The 20,799-nt window shown below is 37.1% G+C and overlaps 1 protein-coding gene across 36 annotated transcripts in view; it reads right to left on the reverse strand.

The window, feature by feature from the left end:
* Window positions 1-20,799, reverse strand: part of TENM3 (teneurin transmembrane protein 3) — a 1,296,489-nt gene that overhangs the window by 302,038 nt on the left and 973,652 nt on the right. For 31 of the 36 annotated variants that reach the window (XM_064710586.1, XM_064710592.1, XM_064710587.1 and 28 more), the window contains 2 exons: window positions 19,409-19,711; window positions 4,644-4,922 (listed from right to left, as the gene is read on the reverse strand). In XM_064710586.1, coding sequence (XP_064566656.1) covers window positions 4,644-4,922; window positions 19,409-19,640 — 511 coding nt within the window. In that variant the 5' untranslated portion in view covers window positions 19,641-19,711. The remainder of the gene's footprint in view (window positions 1-4,643; window positions 4,923-19,408; window positions 19,712-20,799) is intronic. The other 5 variants (XM_064710616.1, XM_064710610.1, XM_064710620.1 and 2 more) reach the window with 1 other exon arrangement.

The following is a 20,799-nucleotide window of genomic DNA, read 5'->3' on the forward strand; positions in this document are numbered from 1 at the left end:
GCATTTGGCTAGCAGGTGCAGCTACTATTTAATAGGGTCCATTTAAATAAAGTTTTGTGCCTTAGCATAAAGAAAGATGCTAAATGGGTGAAAGCATGTGACACCACTTCCTGAATTATGTGCATTATTTAATAATGCAGAGTTCAATTATATTCATATAGATGAACTGGGTTAGAGACAACAGATTAAAATATCTTGGCAAGTATCTTACCAATGTATTTCTTGAGTTTCAGAGATCTGAGTGCCAGTAAATTCATCATTCTGGAAGGACAAGACAGTATTAGATTCACAAGAATGCTATCTTCAGAAACTGTCTGGAGTTGGAGAGGAAGCAAGTAGGTGCCCATGCAGTTAATAAAGTGATATTTTCTCCTTATAGGAGCCCTCAGCAATAAACAATCTACCAGCAATATCTACTTTTCTGTATCCATGAAAAATTGGTCTAAGTTTCAAACCATTTATCTAACCAATTCAGAATGACTGCCTGAGGCCATGAACTTGACTCCCTCTTTCCCTTTATTCTTTATATTTTGCTATATCCTGATCTCCTCTGGTTTTCTAATAAACACCAATCAGTGCAAAACTTTCACTAAACAAACACACAAAAAAAGGCCCGCCTTCTAATGCCATCAGAGCTACTTTCTGTGTGCCCAGGTAGTTTTTGTGGCAGTCAGCTACGTGGCATGCATGTCTCTGGGGTGCCCCACCCTTTTTCAGAAGCACCATCACTACTGCTTCCAAAGGAGCAGGAGGTGACATGGACTTGACCAAAGACTTTGGTCTCATATGAGTGACTTTCCAGTCAGAATCCATGCCTGACTTTCAGGCCAGCACACAAAAAGCACAAATAAAACCAGTTATATAATTTTATAGGGAGGAATAAATAAATAAATTTAAAACAAAACAAAAAAAATGGTGCTGCACTTCTAGAATTAACTTTCGTGTTTTGCTTATTAACCTTCTGATGTCTCATTAAGTCAGGGATTGCAGTTTAATGGGTTTAAAAAATAATTTAAATATTGAAGTGGATTCTAAGATACCTTAAAAATATATTGACCTTTTAAGCAAATGGGCCATTTGAAGCCTAACTATGACTTCTATCTCATACTCTCCTGGAATATTTATCCAGTTTAAAAGACAAGCTTTAGTAATCTTAGAACAGCTTAACAACATAAAATTACTGGCAGGCTTGTAAGAGACAGCCAGCTTGTATTTCAAAGCAACAGCTCCTAGAACAATTACCAACATAAATTTCTTGATGCAGCATTTATGAAATAACTTGCAATGAGAATAGAGAAGAAAAACTGAAAAAGCATGTGCATGCTCAGTGTGCTCCAACTGATACATCACCCGGTACGTGACGCTGGTTGGTTGCCCAGATTAACAGATGCAGGCCCTCCTTCAGGCAGGCTGACATGACAAATCTCTCAGAATATGATGCCAAGAGTCATACATGGAACTTCAACGAAGTCAAATATTTCTTTTCAGAATTATTTACTGAGAAATATCCTAAAACAACCTTTGATGTGAGGCCACATCTATTAATCCTATGTTTGATACGTGTTCTGTTTTGGTTTTTTTTTAAGGTCTGCTGGCAGTCACAATATGTTCTTAGTATATTTAAAACTTTCCAACTTGATAATGTGCAATGTTATTTGTTTAAAGAAATCTCTAAACCTCCCAAGATTATTTAAAACTTTAAGTCACTTTTGTAGGATTTCAGAAACATACTATTAAGTCTTTGACAAATAAAAGGTTAGTATTTTCAACAAACTATTTCTTCTTGCTTATTGTAATTATGCAGCAGAATTACAAGTTTTGCCTTCCTGAGGGATATGCAATCAACAACTATTTCAGAAGAGCAAGTACATTACAGTTGCAAGGAAGGAAAGGAAATGCTATTTTGATGCTGAGCTTCTCTTCCTGCCTAATTGGCAAGAAAGAAAACGACAAGTATGTTCAGCAAATTGCTAATCCTGAGATCATAAACCCGTATGATGAGTCAAAGTTCTCATCATTTTGACAAGTCCCATTAACTCCAATAAGGCCTGATGATTGCAATGGACTATTTAAACAGTGAGTAGTTTCAATGGGTGAACAGTGGGATTGCTGAAACACTGAGGTCTTTAGGTGAGGGAAGTACAATCTGATGGTGTTGTGCTTTGCTTATCATCACCAGTTGCTCCTTTTTTACCTCAGAGGCAAATATGCTGCATAGAAATGCATTTACCTGTAAACTAAACTAAACAAAATGCAGTCAAGAATCTTTCCCACACAGCAGAGGGGGATGCAGTACAGAGGACTTGTAACTCTCACTTTGGTTTCAATGCCTTATCAAATTTGTCAGATTTCAACAGGATACTGGCACAGCTGTTAACTTCAGGCCATAAATTAACAAAACTTGCACCTGCAGTTCAGCCCTTTGATAAGAGCACCTGTGCCTGCCAGGGCACTACCGTTTCCCTGGCTTTAAATTGTATTTTCTATTCTATTGTGAACATTAAATGTACTGAGTTCCAATGGCGTGTATAAAGCAATTTCTCAGCCAAGTCTTCCATGATCAGTGGAAACAAAAATTCAGAGAAAAAATACCAAAGAAGATTAAGCTTTTCACCCTTTTAACATCTCCACTGAAACGGCGACCCATGACATGGTCCAAGCTATAGATGTTTCATAACCCTAGGGAACTCTCAAGCCATCAAAATTTCATTAGCTTCACAGCAGTCCCAGTACATTCTTAAATTGGACTGCTGGCCTCCCTATTAATAAATAAATCAACTGTAATCCTTTTTAGTGGCTAAACTTTTCGCTGAAGTTGTATCAAACACCAGACATTCCTTCCGCAATTTTAATCACTGCAGAAAAATGCATTTTTTAACACATTCACAGTCTTCTCACACATGTGAAAACAAAACACTCTTAACTTTCAGCTGATGGAGGATGTTTTGGCACATTGTAATCAGATAATTTCCTTTTCAAAAAACTGTAAGTATAAAATATATTAAAAAGTATACCAAACCTATGGTAGCTCTGAAGCAGTCACCTCTTTTGTAATGCAAAGATATGACTTCCTATGGAAATAGCGTGTGCATGCATGTGCACATAAAAATATATTTTCAAGATCAATCAGCAAGAATTTTACAAGAGGGTCAAGAGAATTTGTTTCACCACAGACCTTTCAAAATCACAGAACTGCTCAACAACTTATTCTAGATTGCTCTGCAGCTGAAATACCAAGCTTTATCACACAGAAATTCCACTGCCAAAAAGTGGTAGGCAAGTACTTCTGTCTTCCTCTTTCAGAACCTGCCTCGGACTCAAAACAAATTCTCCAAGCATGACACAAGACACCTGTGAACACTGAGAGCATGTAGCATTATATCCAACACAAAAGGAGGGTCCCATTTGAGACAGTGGTTTTGCACAGGTATCTTCATGTAGAAACAGCCACCAGCAGAAAAATAAGTATGAAAAACAGCAAATTATAGCTTTGGTTTTGCTTTCTCAAGCTGAAGTTAAAATAAAAAACAAGAAGGACTAAACTTCACTGCTTGTAGTTTAAAATAAAAGTGCATTAAGTTTTTAAGCATTTCCATACATACATACATACATACCTACATAGCTGTTTCCCACTATGTGTTACAGTCATTGCTGGAGGATAGCAATAAAATTGCTCTAATTTTTGTACAGCCGAGCAGACAGGTTTAATAAATTAATAAAAAGACATGAAGACATGCAGGCAATAGCCATCACTAATTTTCATTGTTACTCATTTTTCTTTATTTCTCTTTTGGGTTTTTCACATAGAATGTCATGAAATTAATAGAAGAATTAATTGTTTTAATTCTAGCAAAGCTGAAAATCTTCTGCAAATAAAAGTTAAGATTGGTACAGTTAGCATTTAACACCACATTAGATTCTGTTCATAACCTCAAGAGAAGGTAAAAAAAAAAACACTTTGAAAAGCTTTAAAAATGAATCAGTCAATTGCATTAACCTATTTTCATTTAAACTCTAAGACTTAACATACAATGGTCATACCCCACATCCTACAAAGCTAAGATTTTTGTTGCAGATTTTAATTGCACAGTAATCCAGTCCCCCAGGCACATCAAAGGCCACATGTCCCTCTTCACCACAATTCCAATTGCTCTCATCAGCTAAGAAGTTTAAAGCACAATCAAATTTCTTTTTCAATCACATAAGCCCTGTTAATAAGCTATTCTTTGAGTTCACTCATCCATTCCAAGATTCTGCAACTTCTCCAAGATGTCTTGAAGAACAGTTCACAATGAAACTTTTGAATGCAAGCTAGCCTGGGGAAAAACTTTGTCACCACTTAGCTGTACCCCAGAGGGTAACAGGTGACATGGCCTGAGATAATACAGAACTAATCTTTTTTTGTGATTAAACGCTTTCAAAATTACAGCTAAAGCATCATACCCAAAGGTTGTGTTAGTTAGGACTGATACTGAATATTGACTTTTACAGGAAGAGGAGAGAAAAAAAAAACAGAGAAGGTAAAAAAAAAAGAGAAGGCAAATAACTCAAGGCCATTCCTTTAATGATTTAAAATTACTGAGTGTCAGCCAAAACAGCAAATAAACATTCATTTATACATGGGCATATGCACAAGAACTTACCATTTTCACTGTCGGACTTGTTCTCGTGTTCGGTATCAGTCAGAGTGAGGGCTGAGTTGGAACGGCTCGACAGACAGGAACTGCGCCCTGATTTGACCCCCCTGCCCCAAAGTCTCATGGCATGCTCTGGAGACATCACTCCTTCATTTTCAGTATCAGCATCTGACCCTGCACTGATAGAGTAACCTCTGTGGGGGAGCCCCATTTCCGCACAAAATGCCAGTCCTCGACGAGCTGCTGGTTCACAAACTCCTAACTGCCTTAGGGTAAAATTCTGTCCTGATTAGGGGAAAAAAAGATAACAAAAGATGAGAAATTTTTAATTATTTTATTTTAAAGAATTTTAAAGTAAAAAAATCTCTTCATGTGTATAATTGTCTTAGATATCACATAAAGTGTTTTGTGAAAACACCACCTGTATTACAATCAAGTGGATTCTTTTGTCTCCAGCTCTTCCCAGCAGTATTTTGTCAACTGCTTAAATGCATCAAAAGTGATCCTGGCTAGCAAATAAACAAAACAGAACCTCCTAACTAAGAAAAGCCAATTCAGTACATAAAAAGATTTTTAAAAAATTATAAACTTTTCCTTTTTTCAAAGAAAAATTATTTTTCCAAGCTTAAAAGCACTTAACAAGGTATTTGTCAGAATTTTTACTTGGTTAGTTTTGGGGAGAGTGTTCTGTTTGTCCTTGTTAGAGGCCAAAGCAAGAGGCTATTTTCCCCATAGAAACATCACCTAATGTGGTAATGGGAAAGATACACAGGAACAAAATTCACCTAGTTTTTATTTGATTTCTCTGCCCTACTTTAATACACAATTACAAACAGAAATACAACCACCTGTTACCTGCAAGTGTTACAGTAAAATTGTTATTTTTCATGTCACTGTATTTTGAGAAGCATTTTACACTTTAACTGCTGAAGCAGAGTCTATGCATTTTAACAGAATTTTAGCCTGTTTTGGGGCAGAGCAGGAGACATAAGTGAATCCCAATGATTGTATTAATAAATTAGGTGCAATAAACTTGTGACACTTCAATAACTTAGAGTGTCTAAATTATGCGACACTCAAAAATGACTGCCTTTTTAATGGCTGTGTCTTCATCCCACTTTTATGTCTGTAGATTTAAGACATTTTATGATATATAGACACTTGGCAAGCTCCTTTGCATACCTATATCTATAATACCTTTCCACCCTAGCCCACAATTATTTCGCAGCTCTGAGAATAAATTAGGACACACATTCAATTTTTGAATCTGACAGGCATCCTAATTTCTCTGTAATTAGTCATTTCACATAAAAACACACTAGCAAGATAATTAAAGCTTATAATATGTCAAGAACAGAATTCTATACATGAGAAAGAAATAGAATTGCAAAAGTATGAATACAGAAGTGCAAATAATTCCTGAAATATTAACAGTTAATGCACTGGTCATTGACCTTTTTAAAGTGATCTGGTTAATTATTTTATTCCTGCAGTTACCTGAAGCTGTCGCAGCAAGTTTGTTCACAGTCAGAACCATAAATGAATTCTGACAATGACTTTCATAAATTATGAAAATCAATTACTACAATTAGGTACAAATCAAACTACTTATTATGCAGCTGTGAATAGACATTTGAATGAAAATAAAGCTAGGGAGGTAAATATAAAGGAGCAAGCATATTTATGACTATGTCTGAACAGTGTCAAGGGTATAAGAAAGGGGATTATCACACACACTGATAGTATCTTGTAACTTTTTAAAGCTGTCATGCCATGTGACTTCCTGGCTTTTATTGAGAGCTGAAACTAATCAGCAAACAAACCGCCCAGTGGTAATAGGGTCAGAGCTGAAAGTAGTAAAGTGTCTAAAATGCTCATTATTTTGCATTTCTGTAGATATATACTAAGGGTGACACTTTAGAACACTGGTTTTTGGTACATAAGTATGTGAATCTACATTTTCAAACAACTGTCTAAAATCAGATACAAATACAGAAGAAGTCTCTGTGCACATGGGTATGTATACAGGTGTCCCTACACACACATGGGGTAGACAAGGAGTAAACACAGTTGCACATGCAGCACCTTATTTATTGTTAAAAGAGCATTTTGAGAAGCAAAATGGAAAGGAAAGAGGTATTCTGACCAAAGACAAGATTACTGGAGTCAGTAACAAAACTGCTGCTGACTTCAATGGGACAAGGCGTTCCAGCTGTGGTCCCCAGAGGCTCACGGTGCTGAGGTGAGGGCCAGGGAGGATGCAGACAGACACAGCCACGGGCAGGGCAGCTGCACAGCAGGAGAGCAGCACACCCTGCAGCCCCCCAGCAGCCTGCTGCACACAGCCCCTGCTCTGCACTGCAACAGCCCCCTGCACTCAGGCACAGAAATCTGGAAAGGCTCTCACACACACATTTCTTTCCTTGTCATAAGCACCCAAGTGAAACCACCTGAGGCATTCCAGAACATCATCAGGAGCTTCACAGGAGACTTGGTCTCAAGCATAACATACCATCTACCATCTAGTCATGGATTTTTAACTTGAAGTTTACAATGTCCTATCTCTATGTAAAATCCTTTCCCCTCTCTTGTGAATGGTAAAAAAACCTCACAAAATGACATTGCACAACCAAAATAGAAAAAGGGGAAGGTTTGAATACTGCCCTCTCATCCCATTCAATATATTAGAGCTTTTCACTACACTCAGAAGTTTTACAACATAGCCCAGAAATGTTGTAACAGCTTCAGAATCATCAGGCTACATAATCTTCTGACCTAAAGCCTTCCTAAGAGCTTCACTAAGAGGATTGTAGTCCATGTAAGTTGCCTACACAAATGAAAAAACAAAACAAAACAGACCCCAAACAACCCATGAAACCCAAACTGAGTTGTTGACGTGGAGAAATGAAATGTTTATTTCTGTAGAAATTCAAAAATTCAAATCCCAAAGGAAATCATACACATGTAATAGAAAAATTTTATATCGCCTTAAGGTTTCTGAACAATGAAAACAGGAAATCTTCCAGGATCCAGGGGAAGCTGAATACAGCTGGGATACAGACCTAGAGGGTAGCAGACTAGCTGGGAGCTTTCACCTTATAATGGACAACACTATGAAATCAAATTAAAAGCTGAAAAAGAGGTTGTATGAGCTCAGTGAGAAAAAAGAGCATGAAGTGAGGATGTTCTTCTTGTGTTCAGAGTTTCTAATTCATCTTTCCAGAATGATTTCCATGTGAGGGATTTACTCAATGGTTTTAACATTTGCAATTTCTCCCACTGACAGTAAGTGCCTCAAGAGTTCATAATGACTTAAAAACAGCTTGGCCATTGTAATGAACCAATTCCTGAGAAAAAAATGGAGGTACAGCATGAACAGGTACCATAATACTTTATGGGTTTTTTTTTTCCTTTGCTTCAAAAAATGTATGAAGAGAAAATTAGAAACAAAATTAGACACAACATTTCAAGGATACTTGTTCTGGAGACACTTTGAGCGTTTTAGACTATTTGGGATGATATGTCACGAAGTTAAGTTTTAAAAACTGACAATAATGCTGTTTTACTACCACTCAACTATTAGATGCTGCATTTCTCCTAGCTAGGAATATCAATTTATGGGTATTGTAAGGATTGCTGACATCCTCTGTTTGTGATGACAAGAGCAAAACTAATTAATAACTAATTAATAACTAATTAATTAATAACTCTAAAATAACTTCCTAAAGCTTGTGCAGCAACATGCCAACCTGGTATGTTGCAACTTTCTGTGTAAGCAATGATCCATGTAGGACTGGTGCAGCTCCTTAACTCCATCACCTACACAAAAAAGGATTCCAACATACTTTCAATACATGTAAGTCTATATATAGAATTATTATTCTTAAAAGATAATGTGCTTATATATATTTCTCTGCCAGAATCATGTTACATAATCTAGAAATGTGCTTTTTTTTTTAGTTTAATCAAATACTGCTATAAGAATTTTTAACATATGCAGAAATGGTGTAGTTCTTTATAAAGCTGTAAGTTAAAAGCTGGAATTAAATGGAAACTTGCTGCACTTGTGCTACATTTGTTTCCCCATCCTATTTTGGGGAAGTCCTTCAAAGACCTCCATAATAACTTAAGTGTCAATTTGGAAATGTTATCTGTGGAAATGGGTTTTTGAAGAGGACTACTAAACAAAAGAAAAGGTCCCATGGTTCTTCAGTTGTCAGTGTCTGCTTTAAGTTGGATCTATACTAAATATAAACACAGAGATATTATCTTAAAAACCATGAAAAGGAGAAAGAATCAAACAGAAGGAATGAATAAAAGTTGCCAAAATAAAATTCGTCAGCATCTCCAGCCATCAGCACTGTCCTTACTAATTCATTAACCACTGATAAATTGACAAGTCAGGTTTTAGCAACAATAGACCATAGAAAAAAATACTGAAAAGCCTCCAAAGCACCTGCCTAGTTAGCATAAAAATACACCAAACTCCCCTAGCTTTTAAGACAGGAACTATAATGTGTCTTTGCTGACTTTGGTTTTGTCCCATCAGTTTGGACACAGTACCAAAAAGGCAGAGGTCCCAAACATCAAAGTTCACACTTTAAATTCTGTTCAGTTTGGCTCTTGATAATGTTTCACACCACATCTGCCTCTCTGCATCATTCATTACTCGTCAGTCCCCTTTCTAATCTATACTTCATTTTTATTTTACCTTTTTCTACCTGCTTAGAACACCTTTGAGGCATTCAAAAATCAAGCACATTTTCCCTATAATCACTATGTGAAAATGCATGTCAAAAACACTAATACCAAACTTGGTAGAACTGTGAAACATCTAAAGCTGTACAGATGCAAAACAATGATCATGGTCCTTAGGAGAACCAAACTTCTCCCTTACATTTCCTTGACTTGCTACTCTAATCCTAATTTTTCTTTTAAATTAAAAGTAGTTTCATTTCTTTAGAAAGCAAATGAGGAAAAAGATCTTTCTCTAGTTTTTATGTCTGTAGATTACTGCATAGAAATACATCCTCAATAATAGAACATTTATTATATAAGTTTATTGTATAAATAGCACTGGTATCAAAATGTTCCTGCAAGGACCATACTGTTTAGTGTTACTCTGATATGGGAAAAGTACTTACTTCCTTTTTATTTCATATTTAGACACAATGCAGGGGATATATTTCTCCTGTGAAGCTCTTTATGCAGAGCTCACACTTAGAATAAGGTCACTTGTAAGGAAATTACTTGAGAGAAAGAATGTGGAAATAAATGTACAGTAGGATAACAAATTTGCTGAAAATAAAAAAGATAAAGATTTTTTTAAAAATAGCAAACCAGATACCTTAGATGCTCTAGAAAATCTGACAAGGGGTGTGCAAACACTGTCTCCAGAAGTCAGAATGTTAGGTGGGTAGAATACAATTGCACAAAAGAGAGAATGGCTACCAGATGAGATCCATCCATTCTGTCACACAAACTGCACAATATATTTCCTAAAAGGGAGCTTTCAAAGCTGTACGTGCAGAATTCTGTCCACCAGGATGCAAAAAACTGCAGTGAACACTGACAAGTACTGAGCTTTCCCTGTGCTAACATTTTCTTTCTGATTTGCTATAGTATTTTGTTGTTATTACTTTAGCCTGATTTTTGCTTTTGTGCAAATTATCTGTGAAATTTAAACCATCCTAATCCACTGTATCACATTTTCCTCCTGTTCTTAATTCCTGTGTTTTTCTTTTCACTCATCTCAACCATCTTCCTTGTCACCTTTTAATCTCTTTTTCTTGACCTTTCTGCTCTATTCACTTTGCCATCTTAACCACTTTTTCTTGTCATTATCTGATTTAGAGTGGAGCTGTAAGATTCATATGAAAGACAGTTGCTTCTCTAATATATCCAGTAAACTATATAATAACAAAGAGAATTGAAATATATTAAATCTCATCAAATGTGCATATAATTTTCAAATGCTCATTATTCTCAACAAATATTAATCACAGTTCTTGCATTCTTTATGGACTTTTAAAAGCATTTGGGGACACAAGGCATGGTCTTGGTGACTTCTGCAAAGGTTAGTGCCAGATACTGTGAATTCCCTGAGCTCTACTTGTTGTGTTACTCTTGATCGAAGAGCTTTATGCAAGACTCAAACCCCAAGTCAATTATTGAGAAAAAAAGTAAAAATTCACACACATACATTTGGATATTTGCAGGAAATATAGTATTTCAAACTTGATACGTGTTTTTGTTACCACAGAATCACAAGAAAGAATTAATTGAAAAGATAGCCTAGGAAAGTTTTTATTTTCAGAAGTAGGGAAGAATTAATGTGTATGAAACACAGTCATCCTCTTGTCACTGGTCTACCAAATGAAGGGTCAAACACAAAGACTCTCCTGTGCAATATGGGAAACTCATAATTTTATTCCTTGTTAGCTCGAAGTGCTGGGGGATCTACAGTCCTAATCCTCAGACTGGAATATAAGAAGCCTCTCTTAAAGCAGTATAAGGATAAAGGGCTGTTCATCAAGCCCATCTGAAGTTACCACAGAGTAAGATTAGAGCCAGCTGAAGATAATTTCACAACTGCACAATTCAAAGCTGTGAAGCAAACATGTTCCACTAAATGAACTAATAATTTAAACATTATGGTTCCAAATTTGGGGATTTTTTATTAAAATCTGATTTTATGACTATGATTATACAATATACAAACTAAATTAAGAGAATCCAACACAGCTGTTCCAATCATGGGCTGCAAGAGGTGGAAAAATAGGATTCGTGGATTTAGAAAAGAAATACAACTCCATGAGTAGCAAAGAACACAACATCTTGATCAGAAGCAGAATGACAGTATAGACAGTTCAGGCATCTCTCTTAATCTTTGGATCCTGGGACCAAAACATCAACATTCAAGCAGCCATTTATTACAAAATAAGAATTACAAAAAGCCTAAATTTGATAGATGTGAAGAAAATATGACCCAAGGGTAAGCAATGTAGAGATGATGGATATCCAGTCTGCAAGGAGCCTACAAAGACAGATCTGACAGGTATGAACTGCCACATTAGGGCCAGTACACTGCTAATGACACGACATACAGCCTGAAATGGGAAAGGAAGGTGAGGGAGAGGGAGGCAGCATGAAGCATGCGTGCAAACTGGAGCTCAGGTTTACTGTTATTCCTGCATACAGGGGGGTGAGAAACTCTGCTGTTATTTATGCCTTTCCATGAGGGAAAAGCATATTTGCCACCACAAGTGACCAAAAGGACAGAACCCAGAGGGATATGTCTCTCAGCATGGTTGAAAACTCAATTAGTTCTACAGGCTAGGAACTGGTAAAAAGTAAAAAGTAAAACCCCAATGTGCCTATTTGAAGCCACCCATACATTTCAGTTTGTGGAACTTCATACAGAAGTATTCCACACGTATGGGAATTGACTCTTTGATGCATGGACAGAAAGAAGTGCTCAGGCCACTGCTGTAGCTAAATGGAAGCAATAACCCAGAATACTGACCCAAAAGTTCCTGCAGAAATGAAAACCTCTCATTCCCTCTATCTCTCACGCTTCCTGTCACAATCCTCCAAAAGGTTTTCCACTCTGTGAACCCCCATAATAAAAGTAGTGTAGCAATGTTTTAATTTAGATGTTCTAGCAAAATGTCCATTATGCTGAAGACATGAAAAGATTTACCACTCAGCAATATTTATGGCACTAAAAAAAAAAAGGCAGAAAAACAAAGCTTGGAGCAAATGTGCTCCCTTGGCTCTGCCATTTCCTCTTTTGGCTTTAATAAGCTCAGTAACACCGAATACTGGCTCTCAAGCCTGTAAGTTGACACTTTACAAACTAATTTCAAAAAGCATCAAGGAACTTTCTGAGAAATTACCCCCATTTTACATCTCTGCTTCACTTTATGCATTTATTTGCCATCTGATGGAATAAGCAATCACTCACAGCTTGGCCTCCAGCCCTGACTCTCAGCTCTAAGCACTAAATCAACAGACAGGAGAGACAGGACTCTTCAGCTTCTTTCATTCCTCTCCTCATCCCATCTCTAACTGCACACTGCTCTAGCTTTATCCTCTCTGTAGATGTTAACATACTGAAGTCATCTTTTATAGCCATGCATGGGATCCATTCATCTCCCCAGTCCACCGTTTAGTTTTTATTATGAACAGCAGCAGCAAACACATCTCCGTATATGAGCTATGGAAAGATATAAAAGCACTTACAGACCTTCTACATTATCTTCCTTTCCATGAGGCTGAAAATCCTTGTGAAGGCCTCTTGGTCACCTTACAAATCCTTAATCATTATGATCAAGAACTTAATTCTCCTCTTTTGCAACTGGACTAGTTGAAGACAAGGTTTCTGCTCTATGGACTTGCAGTGTCTGTGTATAACTACCTGAACAAGCAGTGTGCTGCCAGTAAACAAGGCTGATTCCTCCCAGGAGAATCACAATTACCCTTTGTCTCTAGATCTGTAGCTCATCTACAGGCCATGATCCACAAGGGGCCAATTTCACCTCGATGAATACCTTAGAGCATGTGTGCATATCACTGAGCGTGAACTAAATATACTCCTAATCAAATAAAAGTGAAATGTTTTCCTTCATACCACTTTGCAGCTAATAGAATAACTTGAAAAGTCAACATATCCTTATCACCTGGAACCTGAAAACCAATTAACTTCTTATTGTTGCTTGAAGAAGTTACTAGTATAACAATGAGAGATTATAACACTACTTAGCACTTACGGTGCTTTTCATCTTCAAAGCATTTTGCAAACATAGATTAATTAATCTTCCCCAAATGCCTGTGAGGTAGGTAGGTATTATTATTCCTGTATGACACAAGGTAAAAAAGAAAAAAACCACCTCTGGCAGAAGGTTCTGTGCTTAGCTCAAGGCCACAAATTTATCCAGAACATACTGGCACCGTATGCTGCTTACAGAAGTTACCCACTGAAATCAGGCAGGCACTGCAGGTGGCCATGTTTCAGCATAGCAAAAAAGGATCTGTCATGATGACAATCAGGACACATCTTGCACTGCAGCCAGGAAGCATAAAACACTAATTCTAATATCTGCCTTGGAGTTTGAGAGACAGCGCTTGCCGTGTCACTGAATGGTAATTAATTTGCTCATTGGGAGATCACAAAGTCCCTAATATATTATTTCATGCATTCATATAAATACCTTGCAAAGCAGACTGATGCAGTTCTACTGAGAAGCACTTGCCTACCCAATAGGCAAAATTTGCTCATCAATAAAGCCCAGGTAGTGGAAAGCAAAAATGTTCTTAGGTATCTATCCTTCCACTGCTTCAGACAGGTACAAGAACTCAGGCCTCAGGTTTAAAAACATGACCATTTAAATCCTTTCATCTTACAGCTGACATTTACAGTGATTAAAAAGATTAAAGATTGTCCTATCCAAATAACTCATTTTGGGCGGTGAGTATTTAAAGCAATAGACTTTGGAGTCATATTAGGATAGGAGTTGCAATTAAGATACCAGTTTCTAAGGTCCTAAAAATGTATCCTTGACAGTATTTATAACTTATGTAATAAAATAAAATTGTCAAAGCATGTATATCACTGCTTCAGATCCCTCTTTTCCTGAATGGTGATATTTTTCTAGCACCTAAATCAAATTTTCATGGAATAGCAGTTGAACAATAGCTGAGATATATCCACACAATGTAACATATTGCACATGGCTCTAATTTTTAGCACCCAGGGATGACTGTCCAGCATACTGTGAAGGAAAAGAATTCTTTTTCTTTACTTATTTGGTCCTCTCTTCCAGCAGCTTCAAGAAGGTATTTAGAGCATTTAATCTAATTTAGGCACTTAAGTATTCCAGAATAGTAAAGGTATAAAACCATGCATAGGAATGATTTCTCCAGCAAAACTGAAAGGGATAGAATGCAATTAAATTGATCTTGAGACTTGGCTGACAGTGAACTGCTCTGACTGATAAATGCAATGAAGTCATTCTCACTGCCATCTAAGAAGACCAAATAACTTTACCCGCAGTCTAAATCATATTTGACTCAAACTTCCAAAAAGTGAAAATCTAACAAAACCTGCACTATCCCCTCAGGTCTTCTAAATAGAAAAAGGTGCCCTACAATTCAGTTTTCCAATTTACACAGTTTGCAAACAGCACTGTGAGGATTTTGTAAGAAAAGATGAACATGCACAAACCTGCACTAAATTCTGCCACCCGTGCTTGTGGGTCAGCTTCTGTTCCTGTGCAAAATCTCACTGACATGGTACATGGATCCCTCTGTAGGACCACTACACTGTTCTGCAATTACAAAAGTCTTTGAAATGGAACAATGACTGCTTGATCAGTATTTCATAGCCTCCTCTTCCCTTTAACATGTATCCAATGGTAAATAAAGCACAGGTTTTGCATGCCTGCATTTTCTTACTAAATTAATACAAAGTTTTTCAGTTATTGTGAGTCCAGGTTTGATTCATGATCTTTTTTCAATTATACTAATATTACTAAAGTATTACTTCAATTTTTTTTCCAAATGCAATTTTAAAAGTACTGCTTAATTTCTGTATTTCCACCATCCTTCCCACCCACACTGTAGTCATGCCACACTTTCAAATATTTTTCCATAGCCATCTCCTATGTACTATCACTTTATATCACTTATAGGAAGTGGTATACAATTTCTAAACACAGGAACTTTTCTCTGTAGAACAAAAAAATTCAACTTCATACTGTCAGTTTTTAATTGAGCAGAAGACTTGGGCATAATGCAATACACAATCGTAGAATCAGTCATAGAATGGTTTGGGTTGGAAGGGACCTTAAAAATCATCTGGTTTCAACCCCTCACCAATGGCTCCAGTCTAACTACAAGCATTTAGGTTACTGAATTCAATTAGAGAAGTACATTTAAATCAAGTAGAATAGCACATTTAAATCAGGCTGCTCTGTATAGCTGGATACTTTGAAGTATATGAAAACAGGTGTCATCTCCTTCTCTAACACATATCACACCTTTAAAGTAAAGTCTTTCATGGAGTTTCAGCCATTGTCAAGCATGAGATTAGGTATCTTCTCAAAATAATACAAAATTGAGTGTCTTTTTGGAAACTAAGTAAAAAAGGCTCATGGCCTTCACTTACATGGCTCTCCTCTGAGGTTTATAAACAAAGAGAAAATAAATAACTGATTTAAAAGTTCTCAAAATAGTAGGCTAAATAATCCTCATCGAAAATTTTTAAAACAAAACAGTTTTGCAACAGAAGAAAAAGAAGAGACTGAACTAGGTCTTATCTCTCATGGATGTTAGCTGAAAGCATATTGCCTAGATGTAGTTCCAATTGCCTAAAACAGTTTACTTGCTCTTTTAGTTCTGTCAGCTGCTTTTCAAAAGTAACAAGATAGTCCCCAATTATATAATAATTTCATGTTTAAATACTTTACAATATGTTTTAGATGTTGAGAATCATAATGACATAATCATTTGAGAATCAAAATGACAATCATATATATTTTTGGGCTCATATTTCTATTTATGTAATTAACCTAAAGCAACAGAAATTCAGCTCATGAGGAAAAATATCATTAGACTGGAAGAGAAAATTGGAGAATCTCCTCTCCACAAGAAAAGATCTCATGGAATAAAGATACCATAAATAAAGCACACCTATCTCCAACAGCAGTATCCCTTTCTGAATTCCTACCACTGGATTTTGGGAAACAGGAAGAACAAAAAACATGTACTGACACAACTAAGGAAGAAGAGACAGCAAAGTTCAGATTGCCTAGCAGAAAGCTTTCCAGGGATTTACCCCAAAATATCAGGCATAAAAAACATACTGACATTCTAAATGCGAGTCAGCAGTGCCCAGCATGGCCAGGAGAGCCAGCCCTGTCCTTCAGCAGGCCCAGCATGGCCAGGCAGGCAAGGGAGGGATTGTACTGCTCTGCTCAGGGCTGGGGCAGCCTCACCTCCAGGGCTGGGGGCAGTTTGGGTGCCAAAATGTCTGAAAGATGTGAAATGTTGGACAGCATCCAGAGGAGGGCAGTGAGGATGTGGGAGGGCCTTGAGGGGAAGCCGTGTGAGGAGCACCTGAGGGCACTTGTTCTGTTCAGCTGGAGAAGGGGAAGCTGAGGGGAGACTTCAGTGCACGCTACAGTTCCCTTGTGAGGGAAGAGGGGCAGGCACTGATGTCTTCTCTGTGGTGACCAGTGACAGGACACAAGGGAATGGCCTGAAGCTGTGTCAGGAGTGGTCTAAGCTGGGTATTAGGGAAAGGTTCTTCACCCACACGGTGTTTGGGCACTGGAACAGGCTCCCCAGGGAAGTGGTCACAGCACCAAAGCTGACAGAGCTCCAGCGTGTTTGGACAAGACTCTCAAGCACACAGCGTGACTCCTGGGGTGTCCTCCACAAGGCCAAGAGTTGAACTCAGTTAATCCTGTTAGGTACCTTCCAACTCAAAAGAGTCTATTATTTTATGATTTTAATTCCTCCACATTTGAGAGACTTGAGAATCTTGCATAACTGCTCCAGTAACTTTCCAGCTGACACTGGAAATTTCATATTATTGTTTTACACAATAAGGGCAGAAAGTGAAACACCGGTCATGATTAATTTTTAAAATTCATTCCTAATTAAAGGTATTTATTAAAGGTTGCCATTTTTATTTACAGAATAATTTCCTGTTGAATTAGGAGGCTGTCAATTACACTGTCAACAAGGCCCCAAATCTCATACTATATCTAGGCAGAGAGGAAAAAATAACAGGGAAGTACCTTTTATATATTATTTATAAACCTTTGAAATGACCTTGAAGACCTTTTGCACAAAATACACCCAACGCCAGAAGCTGTAAATTCTCAGTCAAAGATGAGGAACACACTACCTGAAACAAGCCCTTTATTACCTGACCCTATCAAACCTGCAGGTAGTCCCCAAAGGGGCCAAACTGCTCTGCAGTGCAGGAAGACACTAAGCCATACAAAAATAATTGAAAGGACAATGAGGGAAATTAAATGGGCACAGAAGACAGTGCTGAGACCACTGGAAGGTGAAGAGGGTATTATCCATCCTAGACTGCCATTTTAGGCCTACAGACATGGAATTTATTGCATATTGGCTAAGAACCATTAGCTAAATACTGTGCTTTTCTGAAGAGAGTGAAAGGGAATAAAAACAAAGCCCCAGTGTACCATCATACGTGACATGCCAGAGCACATAACTTCTTCCAGTTTGTTATTGCTATTTAAAAAAGAATAATATTCTAGTCAGGCAATAGTTTATTAATTCATTAACTAAATGGTGCCTGTTCTGACATAATTTCATACCTAGTACAAGACAGTGTCTACAGTACAGATCTTAAAAAACTTCCTCTTGATTTTACCTCCTTTAAGGTAATGATACCAAGGTGACTAATGACTTAAAAACTAGAAAACAGTGTTAACCTGAATTTTCAACACATCGCAGAAAAAAAAATAAACAGCAGAAAGTAGAGTAGCAGCAAGCCTCAGTAACATGTGCATAAGAGAAATATTTTTATTTCCCTTGCAAACATTAGTAGGCAAAGAAGTCAACACCATCTGCCCAGTTCTAATTTTAATGTAAAGTTATTCTAAATTGAACAGAGAAAAAACACCAATGGAAAAAATTATTTAGATATTCTAAAATTAAAACTAAGGACTGTCTTACCAGGAGTGAGATTTCTAAATCTACTTTTGTTTCCACATAAAATAGGAGATAGCCTTAAACAGAAAACTGAGTCACAGATTCACACAGCTCTTGGCCTAGCTTTATCCTTTTAGATAGCTGGGCTGAAGTACTCTACAGATTTCATAACATTTTTCTTCCTCTTTACATTAAGTAGCTTAGTTGTGTAAATGTAGAAGCATCAATTCCAGACACTACAGTTTTGAATCCAAAAGTTCAGCATAAGTGCTGAACCCTAACTGGAGTCATGTTTAATCACACAGAATCCCTGGGATCTAAAGGGGCCTCTTGGGATCATCTTGTTCAAACCCTGTGCTCAAGCACAGTCAGCTACAGTAAGGTGCAAGAGAACCATATTCAGTCAAGTTTTGAGCATCCTGATGGATATTTAGACTTCTCATGTCACTCCAGTCCTGAACTGAACAACTCAACAGTGAGCTTTAGCAACCTATTATCATCTGGTTATATATCAGAGATAACCACTAAAAAAATCATCCAACACACCCAAATGCACAAATTGTGAACTAATTTACTACTCGCTGAGCAGTGCTCTTTTACTGGCCTTGTAAGCTAAAAGTGCTGAGCTAATCAATTATTTTTATGCTCATCCAGACATACTATGTTTCCCCAAATCTTGGAATAGTCTTCTTGGAACACTTGTATTTTTTTTTTTTTTTAATTTTTAAACTATTTACATTTTTAGATTTTTGGGCAACTTATTAATGAGTCAAATTACTGGGGGTCTATTTTTAAATAGTAAGGCCTGAATGCTTCACACTTGACTCTGCAATATAGCCACTGACCCACTGCCCAACACAGGCCATTCCCTTCCTGTGCATCATCTATTATTTATTCCAAAGATGGTACACAATGCTTCCCCATCTTTGTAAAACATTTAGGGAGCTACAAGGGAAGTGTACTATGTGTGTGGAGTATTACCAAAACCGATGGAACTGGTGAAATAACATTCTCTTCCTGCAGTAAGAATGCCTTGGAACTAATGAATGATATACTCTGAATTCAAACATCTTGCCTACCTTGTCTGGTATACTCATCTGCTTCTCTGTGGACCAAATCTTTTACCCGGTTTCCATACAGCAACCTAGAGGAATCATGATCAAAAGCTTTCAAGGTTTCACTGGAGCTGTAAGACTTCTGAGTAGGCACTCTGCACTCCTCATTTTCTGCAGAAGAGTTCGTATAGCGCCGCTCCTTGTCCCGTCTGCTCTTTGTCAGGGAGCAATAAGGCCTACGTTCCTTCACATCCATACTTCATTCCTTCTCTGCGCACATCAGTCCAGCTTATTGGCAAGTCTTCTCTACATTCAGCTTACATTCACCTATAATAAAATTAGAAAGACAACCACTGATGTGTTACAATGATCTCTAATGGCTGTAATTGATCCCTAACTGTCTGGAACAGAAACAAGGAAAGAAAAAAAGATCTGCTCAGCAGTGGGTCAGAAACACTTCTGTAAGACTTGCCAGAGCTCCATGCACGAGCTACCCCGATCTAAAACATTAGCAAAAAAATTCCTGTGAAAGACATCAACACATTATTACTCATTTTTATACAACAGATTAAAAGATCAAAAGTAGAGAGTAATTGGAGCAGAGAACCAACTGGAAAAACAGTAGTTTTTCAGCTTTAGGAATGTGTTAGCTGTCTATCTGCAGGTAAGCTTTTTTTTTCTTTGTCTGAGAAGCCTGCATGCTTAAATGGCAAATCTGGTTTTCTTCTGCTTGTTGGAAACTTGTGGTATTAATGTTTGGGGTTTTATACTTTTTTGCAGACTTTTAGACTTCTATAATTTCTACTGCAATTGCTATTCCCAGAAAATTATTCTCAGAGAACATGTACACATAATTTCACAGCAAGCTACACAAATAACACAGCTTATATACAGGAAGGTTTATCCAAGCCAGTATATTCTATGCAAGCTATGCTAGAAGGCAAGAAAATATTTGATTTGCAAATGAAAGTCAGAAATAGTTTTTTTCCCCCTCAAGTTTTTAAATAATATTACAGTAAGAATCATATTTCTATTACTATTTATTTTGCTTTAATATTTAATTCATGTGTTTTCAAAACAAAACTTCTCAGTTTTCAAAACAAGACATCTCAGTTTAATTTCTTGGGTCCTGCAACTTCAACCAAAATATCTACATTTCTGACAGAAAGAAAGACTGGATATTCTGCTTTTGTTTTATCAAGAGAAGTGCTAAAATAAAGTTAAGAATATAATTTTTATCTTTAAGCAGCTGAGAAAGCCTATGCATATCACACAGCAACGCATATCACAAATCAGCAGCAAACTCCATTTGCACTCTTTTCAGCAAAAATAAGGTTGCTTTACAACTCATCATTTATTTAAACACTTAATATCAAACTAATTAGTTGTCACTCCTTAAAATAGTTTCAGAGAGT

The sequence above is a fragment of the Zonotrichia leucophrys genome, chromosome 4 (genome assembly GCF_028769735.1).
Source record: "Zonotrichia leucophrys gambelii isolate GWCS_2022_RI chromosome 4, RI_Zleu_2.0, whole genome shotgun sequence".
In the NCBI taxonomy this organism is placed as follows: domain Eukaryota; kingdom Metazoa; phylum Chordata; class Aves; order Passeriformes; family Passerellidae; genus Zonotrichia; species Zonotrichia leucophrys.